Raw genomic sequence first — 25752 nt, forward strand, 5'->3', positions numbered from 1 at the left:
TCGACCATTCCCTGTCCGGTTGCGCTACGACTATCGCTCGACTCTGTATATTCGTTGTATAAAATGTTTCTATAGGTGGTAGTGAAATTTCCTACAAGACACGTAACACACTCTCGTAAAAGACTGTTATAATCGTTCGAATAGTTTGGCGAGCAATCGCGAAGGCTTTCGCCTACGGGTATGAATCCTACGTTAGATGGAACGAATTGTGACGACCCTGTAAAAGGGTTGCGAGGGTGCGGCATGACGGTGCGGAGTTCAAGAGTCGCCGATAGATTCATTAGGACGGTGGCATCAGGAAACTTGAGGGAGAAGCGTGTTTTCGGTCGAACTTCCGGTCAAATTGAATCACACGGAATTTCGTGGTAACAATCTTCTATTTGACTTGGACCGACCGTCTGATTTACTGCGGCCTTTGAGTCTACATACGTCGTTCAAAGCGATTGACTCGAACGGGAACTCGCTTTGTCTGCCTGACGAGTTTCGTTCTTCCTACGGATTCTTTTGAAACGACTGGGCAAATTGGTCTTCCTTTATCGTTCGGTTGCTCGTTTTTTAAACGTTTCTCGATACGCTCCGCCAAAGTTGCAATTGTTTAGTCCGCATTTGTTCCCTATGGATTTTCTTGCGTTAAATTATTTTTGAACTGGTGCGTTCATTAAAACCTTCGTACGCGTGTTAGTTTATTTGGTGTTTCTTTTTGCAATCTCGTATAGCGTTTCTGCGATATCATTCTACACTCGTGCTGTACAATCCTATGTAATTTATTTCTTAGGTAGAAAGTAGGAAACACCTTTCAATAGCGAAATGGAGAATTGACAAAATTTCGAGATAAAACGCAGCTAGGTTCGTTGGACTAGTTCACTGATTTTCATCCGACGATCATCGAATAAAACGTCACGACGGCCGAGAGATTACGTGGTTACATTTCCATTATTTTCTACTTCCTTTCTTTCTCGTTATTTCATAATCATCTCGCTAAAATCAGTGGAAAATGAACTTGTCCTACACGAGGTACGAATTTTGAAACACGTACGAAAAATAAAGGCGCGTTGGATACGAACGATAATTTTCAATACAACAATACACGCGTAAAGTAAATTATTTTAATACCAGTAAAAAAAAAAAAAAAAAATTGCAAAGCAGGAAGATATTCTATTAAATGTTCTACCGTATTTGCATCGGTTTCGCCTGAATTTCAAATTTGCATTGACCACGAACGCCCACCCTTCGACAGGAATTTTTTTCCCCTATACATAATTCAAATGAAATATGAATTTCGAAAAGGGGAACGGACCCGTTAGAAATTCATTAAGACGATATTTGCAAAGAAGCGAGACACTGGAGAGTATAGCGGGCTTTTCAGTGTGTAAAACTGTTAATCCGGCTGGCGAAAGGGTCGATCCTTTTTCTGGGACATATACATAGATCGGTGGAGTAACGCATTGATCTCTGGGCTGGCTTTGTGTCTCGTGAACCCGATTGGGTCAGCCCCAGGCAACCGGAGGTGTTATTTCCAAGTCCAGGGGGATTTCGGTAGGCTTGCCGGGATCGTTTGACATCGTGCACTGGGGTAACTGAGTATAATTAACGACCGCATTCGTCTTGTTCCACGCTTTATCTTTAATTATCCAACGATAAGGTTCAATCGTCCGTGTCAATTTGTCGACATAATCTATCACTGCACGCTTCAAGCTTTATATCTGAAAGATAAGATTTATATAAAGATCTCTATTTGAAAATTGTTTTACTCGATAAAGGAGAATCTTAAAAAAGCAGGATTTTACGAGTGAAATGTTACGAAATTCGAAACACGAAACGCGAACATAAATAAGCATAAAGTTAAACGTAAAGAGAAGATTAAAATCGAATAAAAAATGTTGAGGTTATTTGATGTATGTAAATACAAAGAAATGCGTGGATAAATTGTAAGGTATTGTAAGTATATATATATTGTGAATATTAAAGTACAAAGTGTGGAATACAATGTGAGCTGGTCCAGATCCGCACGCTAGCAATGTTACCCTGAGACTAAAAGAACCCTGAAGTCAACGTCGCACATGTACCGCTTATGGTCTGTCCTCGACGCATTTTTTCGTCTACGCGCTGTCGAATCATAAAAGATATAACTTAGAAAAAAAACGAAGCTGGCACCCCGCTGGGGGTAGCCGCCCACATGCTATATTATTTTTTTATTTATATTTTTTTTTTTATTCTTCACCAACAAGATATAACACTTTATCAAATGTCCGCAAGGACAAATTGTAAAATAACCAAAATAAAATAAAAAAAAAAAAAAAAACGCGCTGTCGAAGGCTTCGGTGCTTGAGAAAACCGAAGACCAGATGTAGAGTTTTCTTAGAAGTGGCGAGCACTTCGACAAAAAAGAAAACGAATAAAAATGTATTTATCGCGTTTTGCTGGTGTGATCTTGAAATATTAAGAATCGATACTGAATATGGTTGTATTAAAATTTCAGATCGGAAGGAGACGAGAGGCACCGCGTCTCAACTTTGGAAACAGAGATGAGTTGAGAATCGACTACGATGTTGAGTCGTCTTTCGGCCGTGGTGGCCTCCATTTTGGTTCACCAGCTACACGTTTTGTGTGCCGCCACCTCATTAGGTAAGCGTATGCAAATTTCCAACGGTTAATTGTTTCACATGGTTAAATGTCTTTTATTCGACTCTCTCCGCTCTACAATCCTACTCTTCTATTGTTCGTACGATAAAAGTAACTTACATATCTTTTATGCGAGCCAGTTAACGATATCGTGGAACTTTGTATTTTTTGCTCTTTCGTATATTCTGTCCTATTTCGCTTTTATTCGAAACATTCGCGTTTAATTCGATTTACTTGAATTTGCTAGATACGCGGAATAATTTGATTCGAACGAATATAGGGCAGCTGTCAATATCAATTTTACATTGTTCAAATATTAGCGCGATGCAGATTTTTACCAAATTGGAATCAAGGTTTGCGGATAAACAAATATTCCTCGTTCTATCGAAACAAATACATAGTTCCGAAACGTTCTTCCTTTTTTACGCTGTTCGACGGATATTTCATACTCTACTCTGCGACACTTACCCCAACCGTTTTACAAATTGGCAATATATTATTTATCGTTGACTGATCGAATCAACGATTCTTCGGTAAATAAAACTAAAAATAACAATGGACTTTAACAAATAACAAGCGTTAACACATAATCGCTTATAAACGGCAAACGAAAAAATAAAAGCGAAAAATTATTTTACATATTTATAACCAAAGGACAAGGTACGAGTTTAGTGCGATATCGTATATGTCTGTGAAATACAATAGTATACAACTGTAGTCGCTGATAATCCTCAGAGGTGGATCAAATAAATAAACTAAAAAAGAAAAAAGGAAAGAAAAATGGTAAACACCTATAAAATATTTTTCTTTCCAAATATTCGATAGAGAAATCCAAATAACTCGTAAACATTTCTTTACTTTTTCGCAATGGATAGTAAAGAGGGAAAACGTATATATTGGGTTGGAAAGTAAGTGATGGCGGATTTTGCCATTACCAGCAAATGACAAAATCCACAATCACTTAGTTGCCAACCCAATATTTGTTGCTTTTAAATCGGAATTTAAAAGACGAGTGGCGTTTTAACGACTGCTGACAAAAATTCGGTCGGGTCGCGGTTGGTTTCTTCGGTTGTGTTCGTGTTAGCTGAAATTCAGGATATCCGGTTCCTTGTCTCATCGAGACAGAAAATATCGAGGCGCGATTGTGAAAGTCAGCTATCAGTGAGGGGTCGATTATACGCGTTGAGTAACGGGCTGTGGGACGAACGATCCGCTTCCAGACATTGTCCTATAATTTTCCAATTAAGGCATTGGATTCCCATAAATCCCATGGCCACGGATAGGATCCATAAATTCGACGCTGTACCGAGCGACAAGTCACGTACCGTTCGATGTGGTTTTCGATTCGAAAACCGCCACTTACGTTGTTCAATTTGAAGTTGGAAAATGCTGCAAGAAAATGTGATCGGTTTAGTTTATTTCATTTTATATTTGTTAAGAATTGTGGATCTTTGGTGCCGAAATAATGTTATAGGAACACTGAATATACACTGAGGATTAATATTAAAATAATAATATATTTATTACAAGAAGGATCTCTCATATATTCATCGATACACACTTGCACGTGTCTGCGCACTTTCTCTAAACTCGACTGCTAACCGACTCCTCCAGATGCTTCTAAACCACTGCCAATCGTCTTTTGTCCTAACTAAGGCCTGGACGCCCTCTGACGCTTACACACATTTTTTTTTTTTTAATACTTTATTTTGGGTTTTACAATTTGTCCTGACGGACATTTGGTAAAGTGTTATATCTCATTGGTAATAAAAAAAATAAAATAAAATAAATATAGCATGTGGGTGGCTACCCCCAGCGGGGTGCCAACTTCGTGTTTTCTAAGTTATATCTTTTATGAGTCTTACATACATGTACCCACACACTGATACTCGCATACAAGTAACTCTAATACGCATTTAACCCAGTCCAGCACGGAAAATTATACATATCTCAACAATATTAATTACAAATGTAAATATCTAGACATTTTGAGTAATTTGATAATATTTCCATTTATATCCTTTCATTGATAAATATACTATTTATCACAGTTTCTTATTTTATTATATTCCTCGCAAGAAAAATTGGAAGAAAAGAGGAGTCGTACCATCGAAGCAGTTTAAAACGCGGTTGCCTGCGCAAACAATTTCCTTTGTACCACGGAGCTTGATGCGAACCGGTCGAGTAATACTACGGACGACATTCCCGAGACGTATTTCGAAATCCTGACCGGTAACCGCGTTTATCCTTCTTGCAAGATTATGTGCATCCGTCTTTCTAGCAGATATTAGAAGTCTTTTCGTTTCTTCTCTCTTTCGCCACTCTGTATATCTGTATAGCCGTTGAATTCAGCTTCCGAGATTGGTCCTGCCAGAAAGGACCACTTCTCTCTCCTTCTCCCTTCTCCAGGCTCTTTCTCTGTCTTGCTTCAAGCTGATAAATTTTCCCAGGATTATCCCGTCGTCCTTTCTAAAATCGTTTGAAACTCGAGCAGAGAAATCGGTTTGGCCAAACCAAACGCATCGACAAGCTTAGAAAAGAGTAACGCAGTAATCGTAATACGATCGGTGCGAGGAAGATTCTACGCGAAAAAATAAGTCGAAAATGTGGGATAAAGTTTGTTCGTACGATCATTCGTTTCGAAGAAAATCGAGCTTGAAAATTTGTCGGGTGCGCTCGAACTCGGATAATTTCGCAGTGTACAGCAGCGAATAACAAAGAGGAGGAATTTTCCACGGTTATGAAAACAAATCGAAAATGTAGAACTTCTAGTTTGGAAATTTGAAAATTAGTCGAGAACGAGGACAAGGCGGATTCTTAATTAAATACCTATGTTCAAACTCTATTCCCTTGAAAACGAGGCCTTAAATATTCATTCTATTCAGTCGGTAATTAGCCAATTTCACGCGTAAAAAATACATTTTCAAATTGGATTTCTCCCCTCCCCCCCAAAAAAAACCTGGGTAATCGCTTCCTCGTACTACGATCACTGGAAGGGATGGATCCCTTGTGTAGCAGCGGTCGAAAATTCGAGGAGAAACCGAGATAGTTTCGCGGTTAGATACGTTAAAACGGTTTTTCGGCAAATAACTCGGAGTCGGGTAGTATCTTTTTCACCGGTGGAATAAAAACGGCTGGTTTCCATGTTGTAAGTCTTTCCGGAAGAACGGCCCAACGCCGTTTCAACCGCCGAATTTGATGGAAAGATATTGCTTCCCCTTGCGGTCTCTCGAATTCTACTTTCCTTACTTTATTTTCCTCGGCTGGCTGTGTCTCTTTCAGCCGCCACGGCCTTTATAACCGACGGAGATTGCTCAGTTTCTCCGGTTTCGACTCAAAGGAACTTTATTACTTTTTCCAGCTTTTCAATCGCGGGTAACGCGACAATAATGCCGCAAAAAATCGCTTACTTTGTTACATTTCACGTTTCCCTTAATTTTAATGCCCCGTTCTCCGCAGAGCAGAGATTTTCATAGGATCCTAATTTTAGCAGCTACTTTTTCAACGACCAATTCTAACGTTACTTCTCGATTATGTAACTTTAATTCTGCTGCTTTCATCTAATCCCGTCGTATTATATCATGTTCTGTTTCTTTTTACGTTAATTCTTGTTCTTGTCACAACGAACGAACAACCTTTCGCCTCGTACTTCCTTTTGAAGGCGATCAGCTTTCGCGTTCGAAGAAAACGTCTCACACAAAGGTGGAGCGAAAAGGTCACGAACGCTAAGAATTCTTCCTTTATTTTTGAGGTGGCTGTTGGTGAAGGTGCCCACAAGAAATACTCTTGATGTTCAACAAAAAGGGTTTATTAATATTAAGGTTATTCAGTGGATGGAATTAAAGAAATGCGTGGACAAACTGCAAGGTATTGAAAGTATATATATTGTGAATAGTAAATTACAAAATATGTGGTACTATGTAAGCCGATCCAGATCCTCTCGCTAGCAACGTTACCCTGAGACTAAAAACAACTGCCGAAACCAACGTCGCACGTGTACCGCTTATCGTCTTTCCTCGACGCATTCTTTTGTCTACGCGCTATCGATGACCTTAGGCGCTTGAGAAACCGAAGACCAGATGTAGAGTTTTCTCAGAAGTGGCGATCACTTCAACAATTAAACTATTAACAGTCAACAGTCAACGATCAACGATTAACGATTAACGATCAAGAGTTAATAATTACGTATCTCGAATTGTGTTTGCTTCGTTATGACGTTACACCTTTCGCACTTCGCAGCTCGGGGCAGAATGAATCTTTTGTACGAAACCAAACGCATTCTCTTCTTTGCTGTCCCTCGATACCCTCACTACGCGCGCGTTTATTAGATGTCCTCGAATTCATTCTTCCGAATATTCTGCGAAAGAACCGTAGGGATATCGATGGTACTGTAACATCAACCACGTCCCTATCCACGTCAGAGGCCAGGCCGCGCTTCGGAACCCATGGGCTGATGACGGAAATAAAGATGTGGCGGCACTCGGCGGCGATGTATGTCGCCGAGGCGAGGTGTCTAATAAACCGTCGATATCCCAACGGTCCTTTCGCCGAGCGTTCGAGAAGAATGCGTGTGTCACGTAAAATAAAAGAGAGAAATCGAAGATGAAGAATAAAAGATAAAAATAAAGAAATACAAAGACAGAATTTATTTCTTAACACTTGCTTTTCACTGGCTATAATTTACTTCTGAACTCCAGCCGCGACTTTTCAAGACCGAAGCTCTTACAACTTGACTTTCGGCGGAATCCGATTCCTTTTCTTTGTCACCCCTCGATATCCCCATTATCCACGCGTTTTTTAGGCGTTCTCCAACATTCGGCGAAAGGACATTAGGTACCTCGTTTCGACGACATTGTCGCACATTCTTATTTCCGTCATCACCCCGTCGGTTCCGAAGCGCGGCCTGGTCTCTCATGTGGGTTGAGATGTGGTTGATGTTACACGCGCGTGGCAAAGGTCGCGGACGCCTTACAAACGCGTGGATAACGGGGATATCGAGGGGTGACAAAGAAAAAGAATCGGATCCCACCGAAAGTCAATTTGTAAGAGCTTCGCTCCTGAAAAGTCGCGGTTGGAGTTTGGAAGTGAATTGTAATCAGTGTAAACGAAGCGTTAAGAAATAAATTCTCTTTTTTTTATTATCATTTTTCATCTTCGATTTTCACTTTTTTTTTTATTATTTTACGTGACAGTACATTAGACATGTCGGCCTTACGCTTTGAAGGTATAGCGGTTTGCGTCGCGAAGCCGTTGGGAAGTTCCGTGGTCGAGTGCCACCACATTTTAATCAAGCTTGTGATATTTTTTTTATTAATGATCTACGTGCTGTATATACAACGTGTACGAATTGTCGCACTCGTTATTTAAATACCACAAGAGAACGTAACGTTTGAAAATGTTGAAAATCGTAGAACGGAGTATATTAAGATATTAAAAAGCACAGAATGGAATAAATATGCTAAAATGTCGAAGTGATTGGAAGTTTTAACGGTTTAGCGCTTGGTAAAGTATAGCATAGGTGGCTGGAGCCTTGGAAGTTTTTAATGTTGTTCCAAGTTTTTCGATTTTTAGAGGAGCGTTTTTTCCGTAACAGGTAACGATTTTCGCGTAAAGTTTACGGTACAAAGTGTTTTGTATGGAGTTTAGAAGCTACCGTAGCCTCAATCTCAGTATGCTCCTGGGAGAAGGTTTTACAACTTCAAATTACTTTTACGTTATGAAAGTTAGCGGTTCCTATGCTTAGACGTTCGGGTTTAACATCTTACCGTACTATTTCTTATCAAACTAGGTGGTACATATTAATTACGTTTATATATTTGGTAAAGATCGTTTTAACTTGTAAGTACAACGTTCTCTACGATTGTATTTATTTAAAGTTTTCTAAACGCTGTATGTGTGTTTCGAACGTAATTTCGAAACACATCGATAAATAAGAGGACACGACTTTTTCAACCGAAAGCAAACCCGATAAACCAATAATATATTTATCTGAAAAAACTGAAAATTTTCTCTATTTGTCTTGACAGAAATATAGAAATTTACGTATACATCCGTTTAAATATCCGGCCGACCACAATGTGCGAATTGCGTGCTATGATCGAGATACTGTAGCGCGATATTTCAATATTTTCGCTCCTTAAACATTCAACGAACACACTGTACGTTTACCATTCTCTGTTATTCTTTTATTTCATCAAGATTGGAACGTCAGAAACATCGTGTTTGGGTGAACGCGTTAAAAAGGGACAGTAAATTAACAAGCCGAACGAGTGTCACACGAATACAAATGAAAGAGCCCGCGCGTGTTTCAATTTTATTCGCGACGAATAGCTGCGCGATCATCGCGGCAATTATGCAAGAATCGTTTCGATATATGCGCAGGTATACGCGTGCATATCTGGGCATTGCAGAGTGAAACGATGCGAGAAGCACGCAGCTGCGAGCCAAAGGCGATTAAATTAACGAGCAGCACTTCATTCCAGCCTCGGCGAAATTACAAACCGAAGAAAGAACGATTAAACAGAGTTATTATTTCAGTAGTCAATCGCGTCTTTGTTCGCATGCATTGCATCGATCGACTGAAATCTACTTTCGCAGATATGTCGTTAATATTACAACTACCGCACCAGTCAAATTGGCTGGTTTTACAATTTTATTTTAAAATTCCTACTTGTTGGAATACAACGATAGGCATGAATGCTCTTACACTGACATCCACACAGGCATTTGAACAGGCACTCACACAGGTCATACTCATTACTATATAGAGAGTGGGGTTCAAAATATTTAAGGGATCATGGGTCGCTACCTACGTCTAGTCTGAGAGTAAGTGGCCAACTGTCAACAATTCTTGCATACGTTGTTAATTATATCACTCGCTTATATACATTTGTTTCTATAGTTTTGTTTAATAAATATCACTGAATATTATTTCAACATAAACATTGCGTCTTCCACAGATTATTACATTACAAGATAATTACATTACAAGATTAGTAACATTCAGTGTAGTACTATATTCTTCATATGTAGTTCTGTTTAATAAATATCACTGAATATTATTCCAACATAAACATTGTGTCTTCCACAGATTATTACATTACAAGATAATTGCATTACAAGATTAATAATATTCAGTGTAGTTCTATATTCTTCATATGTAGTTCTGTTTAATAAATATCACTGAATATTATTTCAACATAAACATCGTGTCTTCCACAGATTATTACATTACAAGATAATTACATTACAAGATTAATAATGGTCCCAGATGGATTAATAGTACCAAAAATGTACTACGTAACATGGAATTCCTTCCGTAAGAAAGTAGTAAATCAATAAATATAAAAATATTCTATTATTACGTATTTTTTAAAATCATTTTGACTGGTCTTGGTAGAAATAATTTCGTGTTAACTAGTGATAGTTCTAGTGTTGATTCGATAGTGTGTGACACGCGAACATTATTGGCGGAGATTTTCGAAAGACCTGTTAGTAATTTAACGCTAGAACCGCTGGCTTTCAACAGGTATCTAAATCGTTGTACATAGTTGATTAGAGTTGAAGGAAAATGGTGAAGATAAACGAGTGCGTGTAGCTGTATTTCTATCTCGGTAAAATTAAACGTTAATTTCGTTAAAAATATGTACTTGTTTATGTTTTTTGCAAAAACAAAAGTCTGTCGTTTTGACCAGCTTGGCAGTTCCAGTATTAAAAAATAACACTCTCTACTAAAAAAAATAGTATATTTCAAAAACCGTATTCTTAAGAAACTTATCGTTTGAAATCGAATATCTCACGATAAAGAAAAAAGAAAAAATAAAACTATAGTTGTTTGAGTAAAGAGAAGTTACGTTCAATTGTTTCGTGCCAGTTTTCGGTTATAGTAACTTTGATAGTTAGGAAATTCGATATCGAGATTCCCAGCTGGTGAAACACGACACAGATGACCCTTGTTTAATGAACTTCGATATCGGTACCCTGTGGTTGTAACATGCGACACAAACGACCCTGGAATTGGATACTAAGGAGGCCGGTCATGAGCAGCGTGGATGATTTCGAGACAGTCGAGTCGAGTCAAGACGCTAGAGCCTTGAATTCTGCATCCCACGATAATGGTGTCGGTTCTAAAATCCTCCAAATAATGTGATCGATGCTTTAAATTAACCGAAACGAATAAATGATTCGTATTTCTATAATGTGCTCTGATTTAGCCTACCACTTCGTCGAATTTTTGTATAATACTGCCACGTATCTGTTAGTTAGACGATATGAAATTTTACTGAACTAAATCTAGACTTTGGTAAAGTTAATATGCATTCTTATCTAATTCTATGACTTTGACACGTATTAAAGAATTATAGTCAGTGACTTAAAAATTTGATAAGCATCAAAATTTCCTAAATTCTACGATTCTGGGGCATGGATTGGTGTTACGTCTGATGATTTCAAGATTATTTCAAGTTAATCCTATTCCACTATGTTGAAATCGTTGACGCTATGAGTTTCGCTGTTCCGATGTTAGAGGTATACCCTACGACCACAGGATGCTTCATATAAATTTCCATGGTCTTGCGGTTAACATTTTTAGTATTTTTATTTATTTATTTAGTATTTAGTATTTTTATTATTCGAAGCATATAATGGCAAAATAATAACTAATCGACGATGTAAGACAACGTTCTTCCTCAATGGACCGTTTATCTTACTGACGGTCACGGGTGACCACCGTGGCGCCTTGGTGACAGTCGATAGCGACATATTATAACAAGACCTCCTTTATTTCAACAAACCATTCGCATTTGTCGTTTCGTCGCAAGCAAAACGCGCAGAATATATCGTTGAAACGCGTATAAGATATTAGTAAACAGTATTACGATTATTTTTATGATTTCGACGAAACATTCGACTGGAATGGTAGAGATAAAAGAAAATTATGTTTGTGATAAACCAACGGTAGTGGTAGATCACAACAGAGGAAAATGTGCTGTAGATTTATCAGATCAAACGATAGCACATTCTACACCACATAGAAGAACCCTCGAGTAGTATATAAAATTAGCTTTAGAGTTATTGTTAAATACATCAATTTCAAACGCGACGATACTCCATAAACAAGCAACAAAAACAAAAATCAAGGTATCGGATTTTAGAATGGCACTCGCGATGCACCTTACACAGTGCCATGCACCAGAGCCGTGAAATATACTTATTCGACAAAGATCGCGACACGAAATGCAGAAGAAAGAACGGCAAGCGTATCTAGCACGAAAATTTTGCAGAGAGTGGTATAAAAAAAATGTTAAACAGTTAAGATCAAAAATTGCTAAGAATCTGACCAAAAAGGTGACCTATCGTCCAGATTGTATCGACGAGCCACATTTACGTTTAAAGTGTTTTAACACAATGCACCGTTAGATGCAAGATTTGTTCTCTTTTTTTTATCGATGTTCTGATAAAAATGTTTAATCGTTCAATGAGGCACTTTTTATTTCAAAGTATCCTCTATTTATCGGTTATATTCAAATTGCCCTAACTGTCAATTTTCATACAATTTTTACAATTGTAAAAGGTTCAAGCGCTCAGGTCATCAATGACCACCGTGGCGTCACAGGAGAAACCGTGGCCAGTCAAAGTATTAAACTATGTTCGTTATTGGGACTTTTATAGTCTCTTACCAATCTCGGATTCAAGCTTCCTATACTTATGACCATTGAGCTTCACGTGCCTAAACTTGCCAACGTGTTATAACGTATGACTGCTATAGTACGTGGTTCTTTACGCTTGTTCATCCGTTTTCGTTTCTCAAAACATTTTAGAACCGGAAAATTGCAAAGCGATGTTCTTAAACGAACGACCGACGAACGTTGCCAAACTCGTCTAGCGGGGTAATTAATTAAAAAGTTATACTTTGACGAAAACGTGCTACAGACCCTTATTCGAAGTTTCCATACAGTTTCCCTCGCATCTAACAATTTCTATTTAATAATTTTCATCGAGTAATATGAAAAATCAAAACTAAAATTGGAGTTTGAAGTAAACTTCGTTACAGATACAGCCTTCCTTTATTAAGTTTCAGCAAGATATAATGATTGTTACGAGCATAACTCAATAGGAGAACACTGTCAACCTTCTCTATTCGTGCTTTTTACGGCCGATCTCTTATTTCAAAGTTTTCCCTTGTTCTCTGGTATCCGACGCGGCGTGTAGCCTTGCGAGGGGAATACATTTATGTGTATCGTCTTGGAAACTCGCGTACGGCCGCGTGTGCTGGCTGCTGATAAGGCCATTCTATTCGTCGACAGTCGAACGAGTTTCCTTCTACTCCCCCTTGCAAAGTGAAAAACTTTTCCACTGCGCTGCACTCGTTCTCCAACTTGGCGATTGTTTCCATAGTAATTCGATTTTCTGCGTCTATTACACTAACGACGTGGTCGTTGCTGTTTGCACGCGGCGTCATTGCTTTTCTCCGACCCGACAACTGACAACGTTTTGTTTTTCTTTGCAAAACAGAATCCAGGCGCGGGATCTACGTTCTGACGTTGATCTCGGTTTACTATGGTGATTTCGAACGATCGCCGAGGAAACTTTTATTCCTTGCTTGCCAACCAAGTCTCTTCCATTTCTTTCGTCTCGTCGGAGAAACGAAGATTTGTTTGTTAAAAGGCAACACCGGTTAATCCGTTTACTCGAAATATAAAGAATCTGTTCGTTCCATTTTGCAATAAAAATCTTATCGATCGTAAATAACGACACGATCAAACTTTTTTCTTATTTCTAATTTTTTTTTTTTTTTTTTTGGTCGTTTTAAAAATCGAAATTTTTAGCATATTTCTATGAATCTCCTATTTAATACGTCTAGAACATTTCCCATAAGATTTAAATGGCGAGATCACGGGATCGTCGATATATAATTGTTAATCCTACGAGCTTTGTTTCGAAGCTTAACCCAGTACAGTATGAAATACACAAACGAACAATAGAAATACTACGCATTGCTGCAATGAAAAAATGCATCGATTGATTTTGTTTTATAACCATGTCATGCATACCATTTTTTGATGCATCCATCAAAAACATTTTTTAGATAAAAGTTTTACTCGTTTGGTTTTAGTTATATTTCGGAATAATAAAAAAGTATAAATGTTTTCCCAACGGAAACGTGTCAGATGCGAAAATACTAGAGCGAACACACGTACGTAGTTTCGTAATAAATAGATATCCACGGAGCAGCTAAATTTTATTAAGCGCAACAGAATTTTGACTGTATTTCGCTCTGTCGTATTCTTTGAATCATTTTTTCCGCTTTCCCATCATCGATCTTTTTCAAATCCCTCGATTCTTTAATTCTACGACGAAGCTAAACTTCGTCGCTTCGTACAACGCTAAGTATGTTTCTATCTATCGAAGTAAAGACGATCTAAGATTTCAATAATCGATAAAACAAGATAAAGATTTGAAATTAACTTTCGTCGTGTGAATCGAATGAAAGCGTGAAAATTGTATCCTTCGAACGATTACGAGGAGTATCATACGTTCGAGGACCGCGTAACGAGGCCAATTCGGTTACGTATAATACCTGTTTAATCGGCCGAACGTTTCTATGGCGTTTAATGAAATTTTCGTTATCATGGAATAATGTACGTGGAATCGATTAATCAGGCTAACCACGCTCGTATTCGTTCGAATAATCAAGGGTGTCGTTCGTTTATTGTAACGAGAAGTGTGGATATAAGAGAGGGCAGTAAATCTGCGGGAAAGTTTAATTATATCGTTGTATCCGTGTAATAAAGCTTAGACTGCGAAACGTATAATCTGGTTCTAAATTGTTTCAGGTGCTAAGCCGTTTCCTGGACTGGAAAACCTGCCGAGGTCGTTCTGGCATGAGCTCAGTTCGCCTTTTACCGAGGTAAGTCGGCTGTATAATTGGAATGAGCAGTTAAAATGTCTTTTCGAAAAGCTACGAAGCACACTTTTTGTCGCGTTTCTCCAGCTGCTTGTTGGACAAAGCGGTAATCTCTTTATGACGACGCGAAGCTGAACGCGACAAAAGTCCTTTCAAATATTTACGTTACTTTTAACAAAGCGGCCAATCTGTTTTCTCTTCGACCTAAATTCTTCCCTTGCTTCTTATCAAGATTCTTCTTCTGTAATTTATAGCCTTTCAACGAAACCCAAGTATCGTATTATTATATTATTTGTACGTTGACACATGAAATGGCAAATTGGACAGAAGGGGATGAAAATTATTAGGAAACAAAATTCTTCTTTTTCTCTTCACCCACATCCTCTTTATGCAATTTATCCATCTTTTTGTGTTATCGAAACGGTGTTTATATTAGATTGTCGGAAAAGTGTCTTTCTTTTACGGACACGTCTTTTACAACGACGCATCTTTAGTTTGATAGAACAAAATGGATCATAGGTAATTCGATAAAATAATATAAAACGGAAAATGTTGTGTGCTTATAAAACGAAAGAAACTTTTCGAACGACCTAACACGTTGCCATAGAAATGCAAAGATTCAATAAACGGACGATACTTTTGCTAAAACGATTTCGTTATAGCAATAAGGATAATAATAAGCTACGGATAATAGTAAGACACAATTCACTGACGTAATAAAAATGTTGAATAGGATTGGGATAGGAGATTTGCATAAAAAACACGAGACAAAAATGTCAAGGGAATTTGTGAAATGTTTTCCTTGTGATTTACAGGTATACGAGGTGGAAAGTTTCGCAACAGAGACGGGCGGCACTCCGGAGCCGAGGCCCTTTTTCGAAGATCCAGAGAGCAACATTACCGTGCAACTCGGTGCTCAAGTATATATGCACTGTAGAGTACAAAACCTGCAGGATACGCTTAAGGTAAATCCTCATTTCTCTTCTTTCCTCGACATTGCAGCCAGTGCTCGTACATATTTCGATCCTCGGCGGAGCATCAGTTGTATAATCTCGCAGTGAATTCAGCGACCCGGACGTTTCTTAAAGAATTTCAGAAATGACGTTATCCACAGTTTTCTCACGCGATTGTGCTTCCCCTTTCACGAAACTCTTGTGTTTTTCCTATCCTCCCGGAGGATTTTCCTTTGGCAAAACCTTGCTTCACGGAATAATTCGTTTCATTACGTTGCTGTTGCACCATAAATTCTACAAAGTTTTTACAGCGCGACGTACGATTTTTCAGTTATATTAGAATTTAACGAAGCGACGAACTATCGAAGAAGAAATTTTTTTCTCTACTATATTGTATGATAATATATGGCAAGGAAGCAGAAATGCTTCGTTAACGCGCTCTGTCTCTAATTTCTAACGCAGTTGTGATACAAAGTTTCCGCAAAATTGTATCGCGATCGAGACGAAGTTACACGCGAAAAAATGGATTCGGTAAATCGATAAATCTCTTAGAAAAATAAACCTGTAGATATCGATTCCGTCCCAATTGCCAGTTCGACATTGTCTTTCTTTCTTTCTGCTTCTCGTGCTTCCTCGTTCCTAAAAGCTTTGCGTTGTTAACTCTCCGTTCACGAGGAATATCTGGTTGCGTTTGTTTTATCCGTTATCGTTTTTCCTCTTCCCATTTATTCTAACTTTCATAGGAAGAAAATTCTGTCGAACGACGGTCAAATATTTTCCTCTTAATTTCGTAGCCGCTCGACTAGAAGAGATTTTATCGGTGTGACACGCGTGTCTGTCCTTTGTCAGCCTGATGTAAGCCACTAAAGTTTCATTTTACAGTTAAGTTCGTTTCGTGGTCGTTTCGACGATCAAGTGAAATCGTTTGTGACGACAATCGCTTTCGCGTCAGATTTCCTCGAAAAATTTACATTGTTTTCAACGAGGAGGTCCTTTTCTATAAGAAAAATAGCATCGTTCGGTACCTTTTTTCGTCGATGATATGATTTTTGCTCAGCATTTTTATTATTTGATAATTAGGAGGGAAGAATTCTTATCCAAATAAATAAGTATTATCGAGTAGGCGTTAGTAAATGAATAATAATAAATATTAACAAGTAGCAATAAATAGCTGTTAAATAAATAAATATTATTCAACGGCGAAAGCAGTGTGAGAGAATTGTAATTTACTTTTGAAAACGCACGATAAATTATATATATATATGTGTACTGCATTTGATATGATATTCGTCGTTGATTATAGGAATATTTTTTTAATTTTTCAAGTAATAAATTTTAATATGGATAAAATTGCCGAACGAGATTCGTTTAATAGAATTTTATGTATTTACGATATTAGTAAAATGTTTTTCCTTGGTTTAATTCAATTGGCAGACGCAGAGTTCGATAGTAGGGGTTGGAAAAATATTGTATTTTGTACCTCTAATGATCCATTCGCGTGGTAGCTAATGGAACATTCCCGTAAGATTATTTTCCTCGCTGTAGAAAGTTGGCGTTTTATCGCGTCTTTGTTCTCCTCGATATCATTTAATTTTCGATAATTTCACGAATATTGCAGTAAAACACGGTAATAATTGTATTTTAATTGCGCTTTGCAAGATCGAACTGCGAAAGAAAATACCTGTATCCGATTTACGAGATACGTGTATTTCCATGTACGATATTCGCTTTGTTTTACCTTAATTTCATTAATATATCGGTGTCTTGCTTCGATTTCCGAGTTAAATTAGCTTGCCTCGGAGAAAGTAAAAGGAAGGAAGAAGAAATTCAGAAAGCACGTGTGCGTGTAAGGACATCTGAACTCAGAATGTTAGAATATTGAAATTTCCTGCTGACTGCAATATGGTCTAAAATACACGATACGTATTACTTATAAAACGCGTAATCTATAAAACACATAACCCAGGAAACTCAATTACAACGCGTTCAGACCTAATCCTTTAATCTCTGAAACCTATCGAATTCCATTGAACGTTGCAATACCAAAACAGTTTCCATCGATTTAATCTCTTTCACCATCGATGCAAACCAACTTGGCTGGAAACTTTGCAACGAACGTTACAACTTTGTTCCTCGGTGGCCACTTTAAGCGAACCATGCCGTCTTCTCGCAATGGTACGGAGCTAGTACCATTTCGCTATAATACAACCTTCCATTCCCCGAAGAAGAAGAAGAAGAAAAAGAAGAAGAAGAAGAAGCTGTTGCCTCGTTCGCGTAAAAATCATCCCGCGCTGGTATATAAATCCGTTGAAGAGATGGCGATAAATTTGCGCCGCGTCGCGCTGTCTCCGCGGGACAACGAGTTTCCTTTCCTTCGGCGACGTTACTCCACGTCGCAACGACGAGTTCCGCTCGAGCATCGGCGATAAAAAGAACGTCGCGCGTTAGGAAATAGCGGCAAATGTTTCCGTTCCGCTTATTGTGTACCTCGCGGTACCTCGCAGATAAATCGCTGTCGAACCTGGAAATATCGCGCGCAAACCCCGTGTTTTCGAACGACCAAGCTACGAGCATATTCTGCTTGCGTTCCTTGTGATTCAATCTCCTTAAGCGAAGGCAAGCCTGATCGAGCGAGGCAAGTTGCTGTCTTGAGACCCGATAAGGCAATTGCGTGCACGCTTCTTGAATCGTTTGCCGATGTCTGGCGATGAATAAAACGTGTGGTTATAATTAAAAAAATTAAATTAATTGTCGTTTGTTTTATCTAAATAACGATTATTGTAAGCGTATGTCTCGCTTTGAATGTCTTACATATACTTTCGTATTACGTATATTCTACAAATTTTCATTCTTCTCGATTTTGCCAAAATTGCACTATGTATATGTATTAGGTTGTCGGAAAAGCGTCTTTCTTTTACAGATACGTCTTTTACAACGACGAATCTTTAACATCTTTAACAGGACGTTAATATGTCGAACATTGTGATCTTTATTTTGATAGAACAAAATGGATCGTACGTAATTCGATAAAATAATATAAAACGAAAAATATTGTGCGTCCACTATTTCCCTATAAAACGAAAGAAACTTTTCGGACGACCTGATATAATCCACAGTCTATGCATTCGCCAGTCTTCTTAAGGAGATTGCGACGCTTCGTTGTGCCGACGAACTTGCATTGAAGTATTCGTTACGAAATTACAACGGTGCCAGTGGTAGCGTAAGGGAATATGAAGTATCATTCTTGGGTTCAATAAATTGAAGTGTTTTTTTTGGAAAATATTATCTTTTTAAGGAGATTGCGACGCTTCGTTGTGCCGACGTACTTGCATTGAAGTATTCGTTACGAAATTACAACGATGCCAGTGGTAGCGTAAGGGAATATGAAGTACTATTCCTGAGTTCAATAAATTGAAGTTTTTTTTTTTTTGAAAATATTATCTTTTTAAGGAGATTGCGACGCTTCGTTGTGCCGACGTACTTGCATTGAAGTATTCGTTACGAAATTACAACGATGCCAGTGGTAGCGTAAGGGAATATGAAGTATTATTCCTGGGTTCAATAAATTAAAGTGTGTTTTTTGGAAAATATTATCTTTTTAAGGAGATTGCGACGCTTCGTTGTGCCGATGTACTTGCATTGAAGTATTCGTTACGAAATTACAATGATGTCAGTGGTAGCGTAAGGGAATATGAAGTATCATTCTTGGGTTCAATAAATTGAAGTTTTTTTTTGGAAAATATTATCTTTTTAAGGAGATTGCGACGCTTCGTTGTGCCGACGAACTTGCATTGAAGTATTCGTTACGAAATTACAACGATGCCAGTGGTAGCGTAAGGGAATATGAAGTATCATTCTTGGGTTCAATAAATTAAAGTTTTTTTTTTTTTTGGAAAATATTATCTTTTTAAGGAGATTGCGACGCTTCGTTGTGTCGACGAACTTGCATTGAAGTATTCGTTACGAAATTACAACGGTGCCAGTGGTAGCGTAAGGGAATATGAAGTATCATTCTTGGGTTCAATAAATTAAAGTTTTTTTTGGAAAATATTTCAAGAGTGTCGATTTTCATATGAACACGAGGGCTCTTGTTAAATAAACATCATAGGATTCTCGATAACCTAGGTACATATCGCAATACGCTTTTGAGAGATTTTCACGCTCTTCTGCGGTTTTATCGTTGGTGGATTGTAGGAATTTATTTGTTGATCTCTGATACGATGTAGCAAAATGAGGTTTTAAGCATCGCTTAAAATTAATAATCCGAGACCGTGAATCTTGACGAGTAAAATTATCGACGAATATGGAAAGGATTTATTTGTCCTAAAGTAATAAAATTGATAAAAAGGGATAAAAGTAATAATAGGGATACTAAAATAAAATAAAAATTTTCTGCTGAAAAACATTTTTACGGGAACGTTTGTCCGCGAGCAATCACGCAATAGTTATTCGTGCGATGGTTGGGTAAAGTTTCGAGCGACGAGATGCATAAACGAAATTGAAAATATTGGATTCCGGAACGCGTTGTATAAAATTATATCGATTCTACAAATGTATCGATTTATCTAAAAAGAGAGAAAATTGCGGGAGGAGCTTCTTATCTGATATTTGAAAGCAACTAGAAAAATTTTTAACGGACTAACAAAAAGAAAAAGAAGTCGAAGAAATACCTTTTCATTTTGAATGCGACAGGAATGAGTTAGAAAAATTATATTTGCAAATTCTTCTAATATCCGATACGAAAGTATTATATGTTTCGCAATAGGGTGTTTATTAATATCTCCGATATAATTAATGGCACCATTGATCTCGTAGCAACGTGTCTGCAACGTGAAACGCGGATTCGCTTTCGCGTAAACTTGAAATTATTGCCAGAAGTTTGGTCGTTTTTACTTTGAGGCGGTTAATAAGTGGCAAGTTTTCAAGATGACTACGGAAAAATCAAATTAACGTGATTCTCCACGGTGTACAGATTATACAGGACGACCGCGAATGTTACAGAAGCGCGCAGACCAGTTAAAAAGTTAATAAATCCAAGATCCTGGCTTATTAACTGTACCTTCTTCGCGTACCGAAGCCAAGAACCCAAGTAAACACCTTTATCACGCCGTGGAAGGTGTTTTCAGTTAAAAAGCTTGGAAAATTTAAGCTTGCAATGATTAAATCTTCCTTTTACTTTACTTTATCTCGTGTCATGCATAGGTACTATATACATAGAGAACACTTTTACTTAAAATATTAATATACTCGAGATTACATTTTAACTAACAAACGGTAGATGCGATGAAAATTTGAAAATATTCTTGATATTGTTACATCCTATTACAGAAGCTTGTGCGGATAATTCAATCGAAGTGATCGTAGTTGATGTCGTTAGGATGTCGTTAAAAAATGTAATTTTTGTTTCGCTGCTGTACAAACATAATAATCCTTCTGACAATTTTTATTCCGTTAAAACTACCCGAAGTTATATTTTATACACATTTCCCATTTCTTTCTGTTTCCTTAACTGTATTACACGCACACATAGATCACACGATCTTAATAACAATTATAATCAATTTTACCAAACCAAAAATTGTATTATTTCACGTTCTCGATGATTTGCCACGTTTGCTTGAACGTGATGATACGATTTGAAATGTAAATTCGAAATTCCGATAGATACGGTAGTCGCTGCCACCAGAAACAGTCTAACGACTATTTCAATTAGATTTGTTTTGTTTACTATTCGAGTTGAGGCTTACGACTGAAAGGAATGAATCAAAAAAGCTTGTTGCACTTACTCAAAGCGCAGCGCTATGTTGAATTATTGCAAAGGTCGTGCTCTTCGCGATAACTGAACGAAATCTCAAAGCTTGTTGCACTTAATTAAAACGCTGCACCATTCGAAGATTCCAAACCGTTGTATTCTCTCAATGATTTAATCGATAAATTGCATGCACATGGGTAGCGTTAACTAGCGTTTAACGCAACTGGCAAATAAATTCCACGTTTCGACTAACCTGCTATGTGCAGGAATACTGGCACGCGAGAGGATTAAAGTTGTTCGAAATAAATAATTGCTTTTAATATACAAGATTTATTCAGTTCGACTGCGTTATATCAATATCAATATGCAACGATTTATTCGGATTTTACTTGATTATAATTGTTATCGAGATCGATACGTTTATAAATCTCGATCGCAATATCTTTATCGATAATTCGAGGAGTCGAAGACAACCGATTACGAGATCTTTTCATCAGGGGTCGATAACCTGACCCAATAATCTTTGAAAAAATTGCAAAGTTTCTTGCATTTCCCAACACCGGAAACAACGATTCGATGTAATTTACTAGTTGGCAAAGAATCTGACGTTTAGTACGCCCGCTCTAAATCTCAACGACTGTGAAAGCTCCTAAAACTTTTAATTATTCACCGCATGAGAACTTCTCGTGCGTCTAAGATCGCGTCCAAAGTCGGTGTTTCGTAGAGATACACCATCCAACGCTGAAACTTGCTTCTGGAAGGCTGTCAGTTGTCTTAAGAGGTTGGTAGCCCGACTCGATCTGAAACTTCATTAACACCAACAAAAGAGCCGTTTCTCTACAACGTCGATTGATAATTTTAACGACGCTATACTTTGGACAATCTCGTTTCTTCTTACGTGAAATTTTGCCTCCTTCCGATCAATCGCCGTTACAGCGATCGATCGATATTCGGATCAGCGTAGAACGATGCGTTTCATCTTTAATTTTTTATCGCAACTGTATCAGACGGATCGGATCCAATTTGTGCGATTCTTTTGGAAAAGTTAGGAGGAATTTGTTTCGGTTGACCTTCTTTCCCTGTGTCTCCGTCGTTGCCAGATATAAAGCGAATTTTATGCTCCTTTCCTATGCATTCTGAGTTTCAGAAGATGTATGAGTAGCACGATCATCCTTAAGTAATAGCGAACCGTTCTTTCGCATTATAATCTAAAGCACTCGAGTCAAACGTTCTCGTTGAATGGTCTAAGATAAGCACGCTGCGTTCGTCCGTTGGTAGACCAAACGCTCTTGGTTTACCTACAATTAGTCCAAGGGGATCTGCATTAAACAAACAAATTTTATACGTAAGCTAGAGAAGAACCTATTATGTTACCTCGGACACGAGGCGAGTCATCTGACCACGGAATCTAAAATTCCTCAAAATATTCCTAAAAGTCCTAAATTGAAAAGGACTAAATATAAAGTATAATAAGATGCAAAATATAAAATACGAAAGGATCGAAAAGATCGCCGACTTTTCATGCAAAATTATATTTTTGTAAAGGTGACTAAGGAAATAGAACCTGACAGAGACTCTTTCTTATTTATTAAACAATTATGATCGGGACTCTCTATTTTGGGTATTTCGTATATTTTGTACCGAGTATTCCTTTTATTTCGAATCTTGAAATTTCCCGTAAATACGTAGAAAGCTTGCTATGTCGGTGGCAGACGAGAGAAGAATCACTTTCGAAGGAGAAAAAGTATTTCGAAGACCGAAAGGAGGCGAAAGAGCTAAATGTTCGATCGAAGCAAAGTTGCAACTCTGTATTCTCGAGTCACCTGCATTCTGTGATCGCGTTACTCTGCAACTTGCCATCGCGTTGATAATCGTCGCGCCTCGTGCAACTTGGTTCGACAATCCCAGTACGTTTACGTATTCGAGGAGTTTCTTAAGTCGGTCACGGAGAGAGGAGAAGCGAAGAATCAGTAACGCGGAGATGCTGGCGTTTCCAGCGAACCATCGGCGTGACCCTCGAGTCACCGGAGCACCGCTGCCACCTACTTTTCCACTTATAACGACCAGGGAAAGGGAACTTTTGACGGTCCTCCTTTCGTCTAACAGCCACTGCAAGTTTGTACACGTGTAATTAGCTTAACGAGTAAGCGGGTGCTGGCGCTAATTGCTCGCGAGCGAATCGCGACGATACGAGGGATGAGCCGAGAGAGAGAGAGAGATAGAAAGAGAGAAAGGTGAAATTGTTACGCGTCATGCTAACAGCTCGGGACGTTAAAGGGAATTCCGTTTCGCTCTCGTTTACTTTTCCCTCATTAATTCCACCGACCAACCCTTGGAAAAATATTTTCCGAACGCGAATCATAGAAGCTCGGGACACGGATCCTTCGTCGATGAACGTGAAACGAAATTTCAAAAGGGCAAATTAAAATAGGCTGGTTCGAAGTGAATTGCGATTTTGAGCGGTGGTGACGCGGTTTGTGGTTCGTTATGGTTGACAATGATTCGTTGCTTTTGTTTTTTAATTGGAACTTTTAACGTTACGTCGAATACGTCAGATTTCCTCCTTCCATAATCCGTACGAAGAAACGTGGAGGAATTTTTGAAAAGATTAACTTTGGATGGACTTTCGCTGGAATTTGACTGAAACGATATGATCTTGGAACAAAAATAGGAAGTTGCGTTAAAAACGAGTAATCCCGTATGGTATATCGTGGCAGGATGTTGGTGGAATTTAGCCGGATAAGCGTACAAAGTCGTGGAAAATCCTGGGGGACTCGGCTTCACCGTGGGTAACGCTTGGAAGATATGAAAAAATCCGAAGGAGGCTATAGTCCTCGTGCGGATGAGACAGGATCAGAGACGGCTGCGCGTAAAAGTGGCCTTGAGCTCGGATTAATTCGCCAGCAAACAAAGATACCGAATCCTTTTTAACCGGGACGCGACGACGCGCCGTCTCTTCAACTTACAACCCTCTCTTTCTCTTTATCTCTCTCTCTCTCCTTTTCCCTATCGACGTTCCTCTTCTATGGTGTCTCAGTCTCATATCTTTTCTTTCGAGAACCCTCGAGCCAACCGCTTTTGCTTTCTGAACCGACGTGACGCTTGCACCCGCGCGTTTCGACCGTAAGAAAAGGAAGAAGAGGGTGCAGAAAAGAACACACCCTTGCCGTTCGACTGGCAACGCAATATTTATACCCTCGTAGAATTACTCATGTGGCGTTCGTGCCATCAACAGAGTAATCAAAACGAAATGTCGTAAATTTACTTTATACGACCTAATTAGCGTCGAATAGTTGCCAATTGTTGAAGCGATCGTCACTTTTAAGAAAACTCTACATCTGGTCTTCGGTTTTCTCAAAGCGCTGAGGCCATCGACAGCGCATAGACGAAAGAATGTCTGTCGAGGACAGACCATAAGCGGTACACGTGCGACGTTGGCTTCGGGGTTCTTTTAGTCTCAGGGTAACGTTGCTAGCGAGAGGATCTGGACCAGCTTACATTGTATTCCACACTTTGTACTTTAATATTCACAATTACAATACTTTACAATTTACCCACGCGTTTCTTTGATTCCACATACATCAAATAACCGTAACACCAATGATCTGTTATTTGAATTACGATCAAATGTAATTTCACTTAGTATGCAAACGCGCATTCTTATAATTAATATCCTAGTACGCTTATTTTAATATTCTACGATCTTTTCTTAATTTATGTATCGTACGATGTAACAATTACACGAAAAACGGCACGAAGGAATTGATTTAAATCGATCGTTATCGAGGAAAAAGGTAATTTTTGTTTGAGTAGAAGACAGTGATCGTTGAGTCTTGAACGATCATCGATAGCTAAAGGCAATTTTTTCTAGCCGAAGAGTCCTGTTTTGCGGCCAAGTTTCAGGACAAAAATACAACACAAACAAGAATACACAAAAGCTCCGCTCCCCTGTGGCTTAAATCCAAAAAACAAAAATAAAAAAAAATAAACACAAAAACCGTAAAACCACGACACATAATATAGCATGGCTACGTCGTACCGTCGCGTATCGGTACTTTTGCCTAACACACTTTACTCTGATTCATTGTTTATTGTGAATTTCAAAAATGTATTTAAAAAAAACAAATCTTGGCAAAATAAACGATAAAAAAAAGCAATTTTTTCTAGCATCAATATCAGCTTTATCGGTTATCGAAAGAGGCTGTTCCCAACTGAAAATAATTTTCACCAGTGAGCAAGAAAATATTGATCCATTATAACGTTGTAAGTTTGACGTAGCAAATCAAAGTTCAAAGAACATTTCGAGATTCGAAGATCATTCTGAGGTTCAAAGATCATTCCGGGATTCGAAGATCATCCTGAAGTTCGACGATCGTTGTAAGGTTCGAGGAAGACTTACCATCGAACTTTAAAAGGACCAAAGATTATTTCAGAGTTGCAGGGTTGCTAGAAATTCCACAGCCATCGAAAAGTTTCGTGTTTGTGGAAGGTTTAAAGACTATCCAAACGTTTGGCAGATA

The 25752-nt window shown here is 38.3% G+C and overlaps 1 protein-coding gene across 2 annotated transcripts in view; it reads left to right on the forward strand.

The window, feature by feature from the left end:
- The window catches only part of LOC132906671 (peroxidasin-like), a 414173-nt gene that overhangs the window by 93713 nt on the left and 294708 nt on the right, over positions 1-25752 (forward strand). For both annotated transcript variants that reach the window (XR_009658022.1, XM_060959050.1), the window contains exons 3-5: positions 2480-2625; positions 14457-14530; positions 15343-15492. Coding sequence is in view for 1 of the 2 variants with exons in the window: in XM_060959050.1 (XP_060815033.1) it covers positions 2547-2625; positions 14457-14530; positions 15343-15492 (303 nt within the window). In the remaining variant the exon portion in view is untranslated. The remainder of the gene's footprint in view (positions 1-2479; positions 2626-14456; positions 14531-15342; positions 15493-25752) is intronic.

This window comes from Bombus pascuorum, chromosome 5, assembly GCF_905332965.1.
Source record: "Bombus pascuorum chromosome 5, iyBomPasc1.1, whole genome shotgun sequence".
Taxonomy (NCBI): domain Eukaryota; kingdom Metazoa; phylum Arthropoda; class Insecta; order Hymenoptera; family Apidae; genus Bombus; species Bombus pascuorum.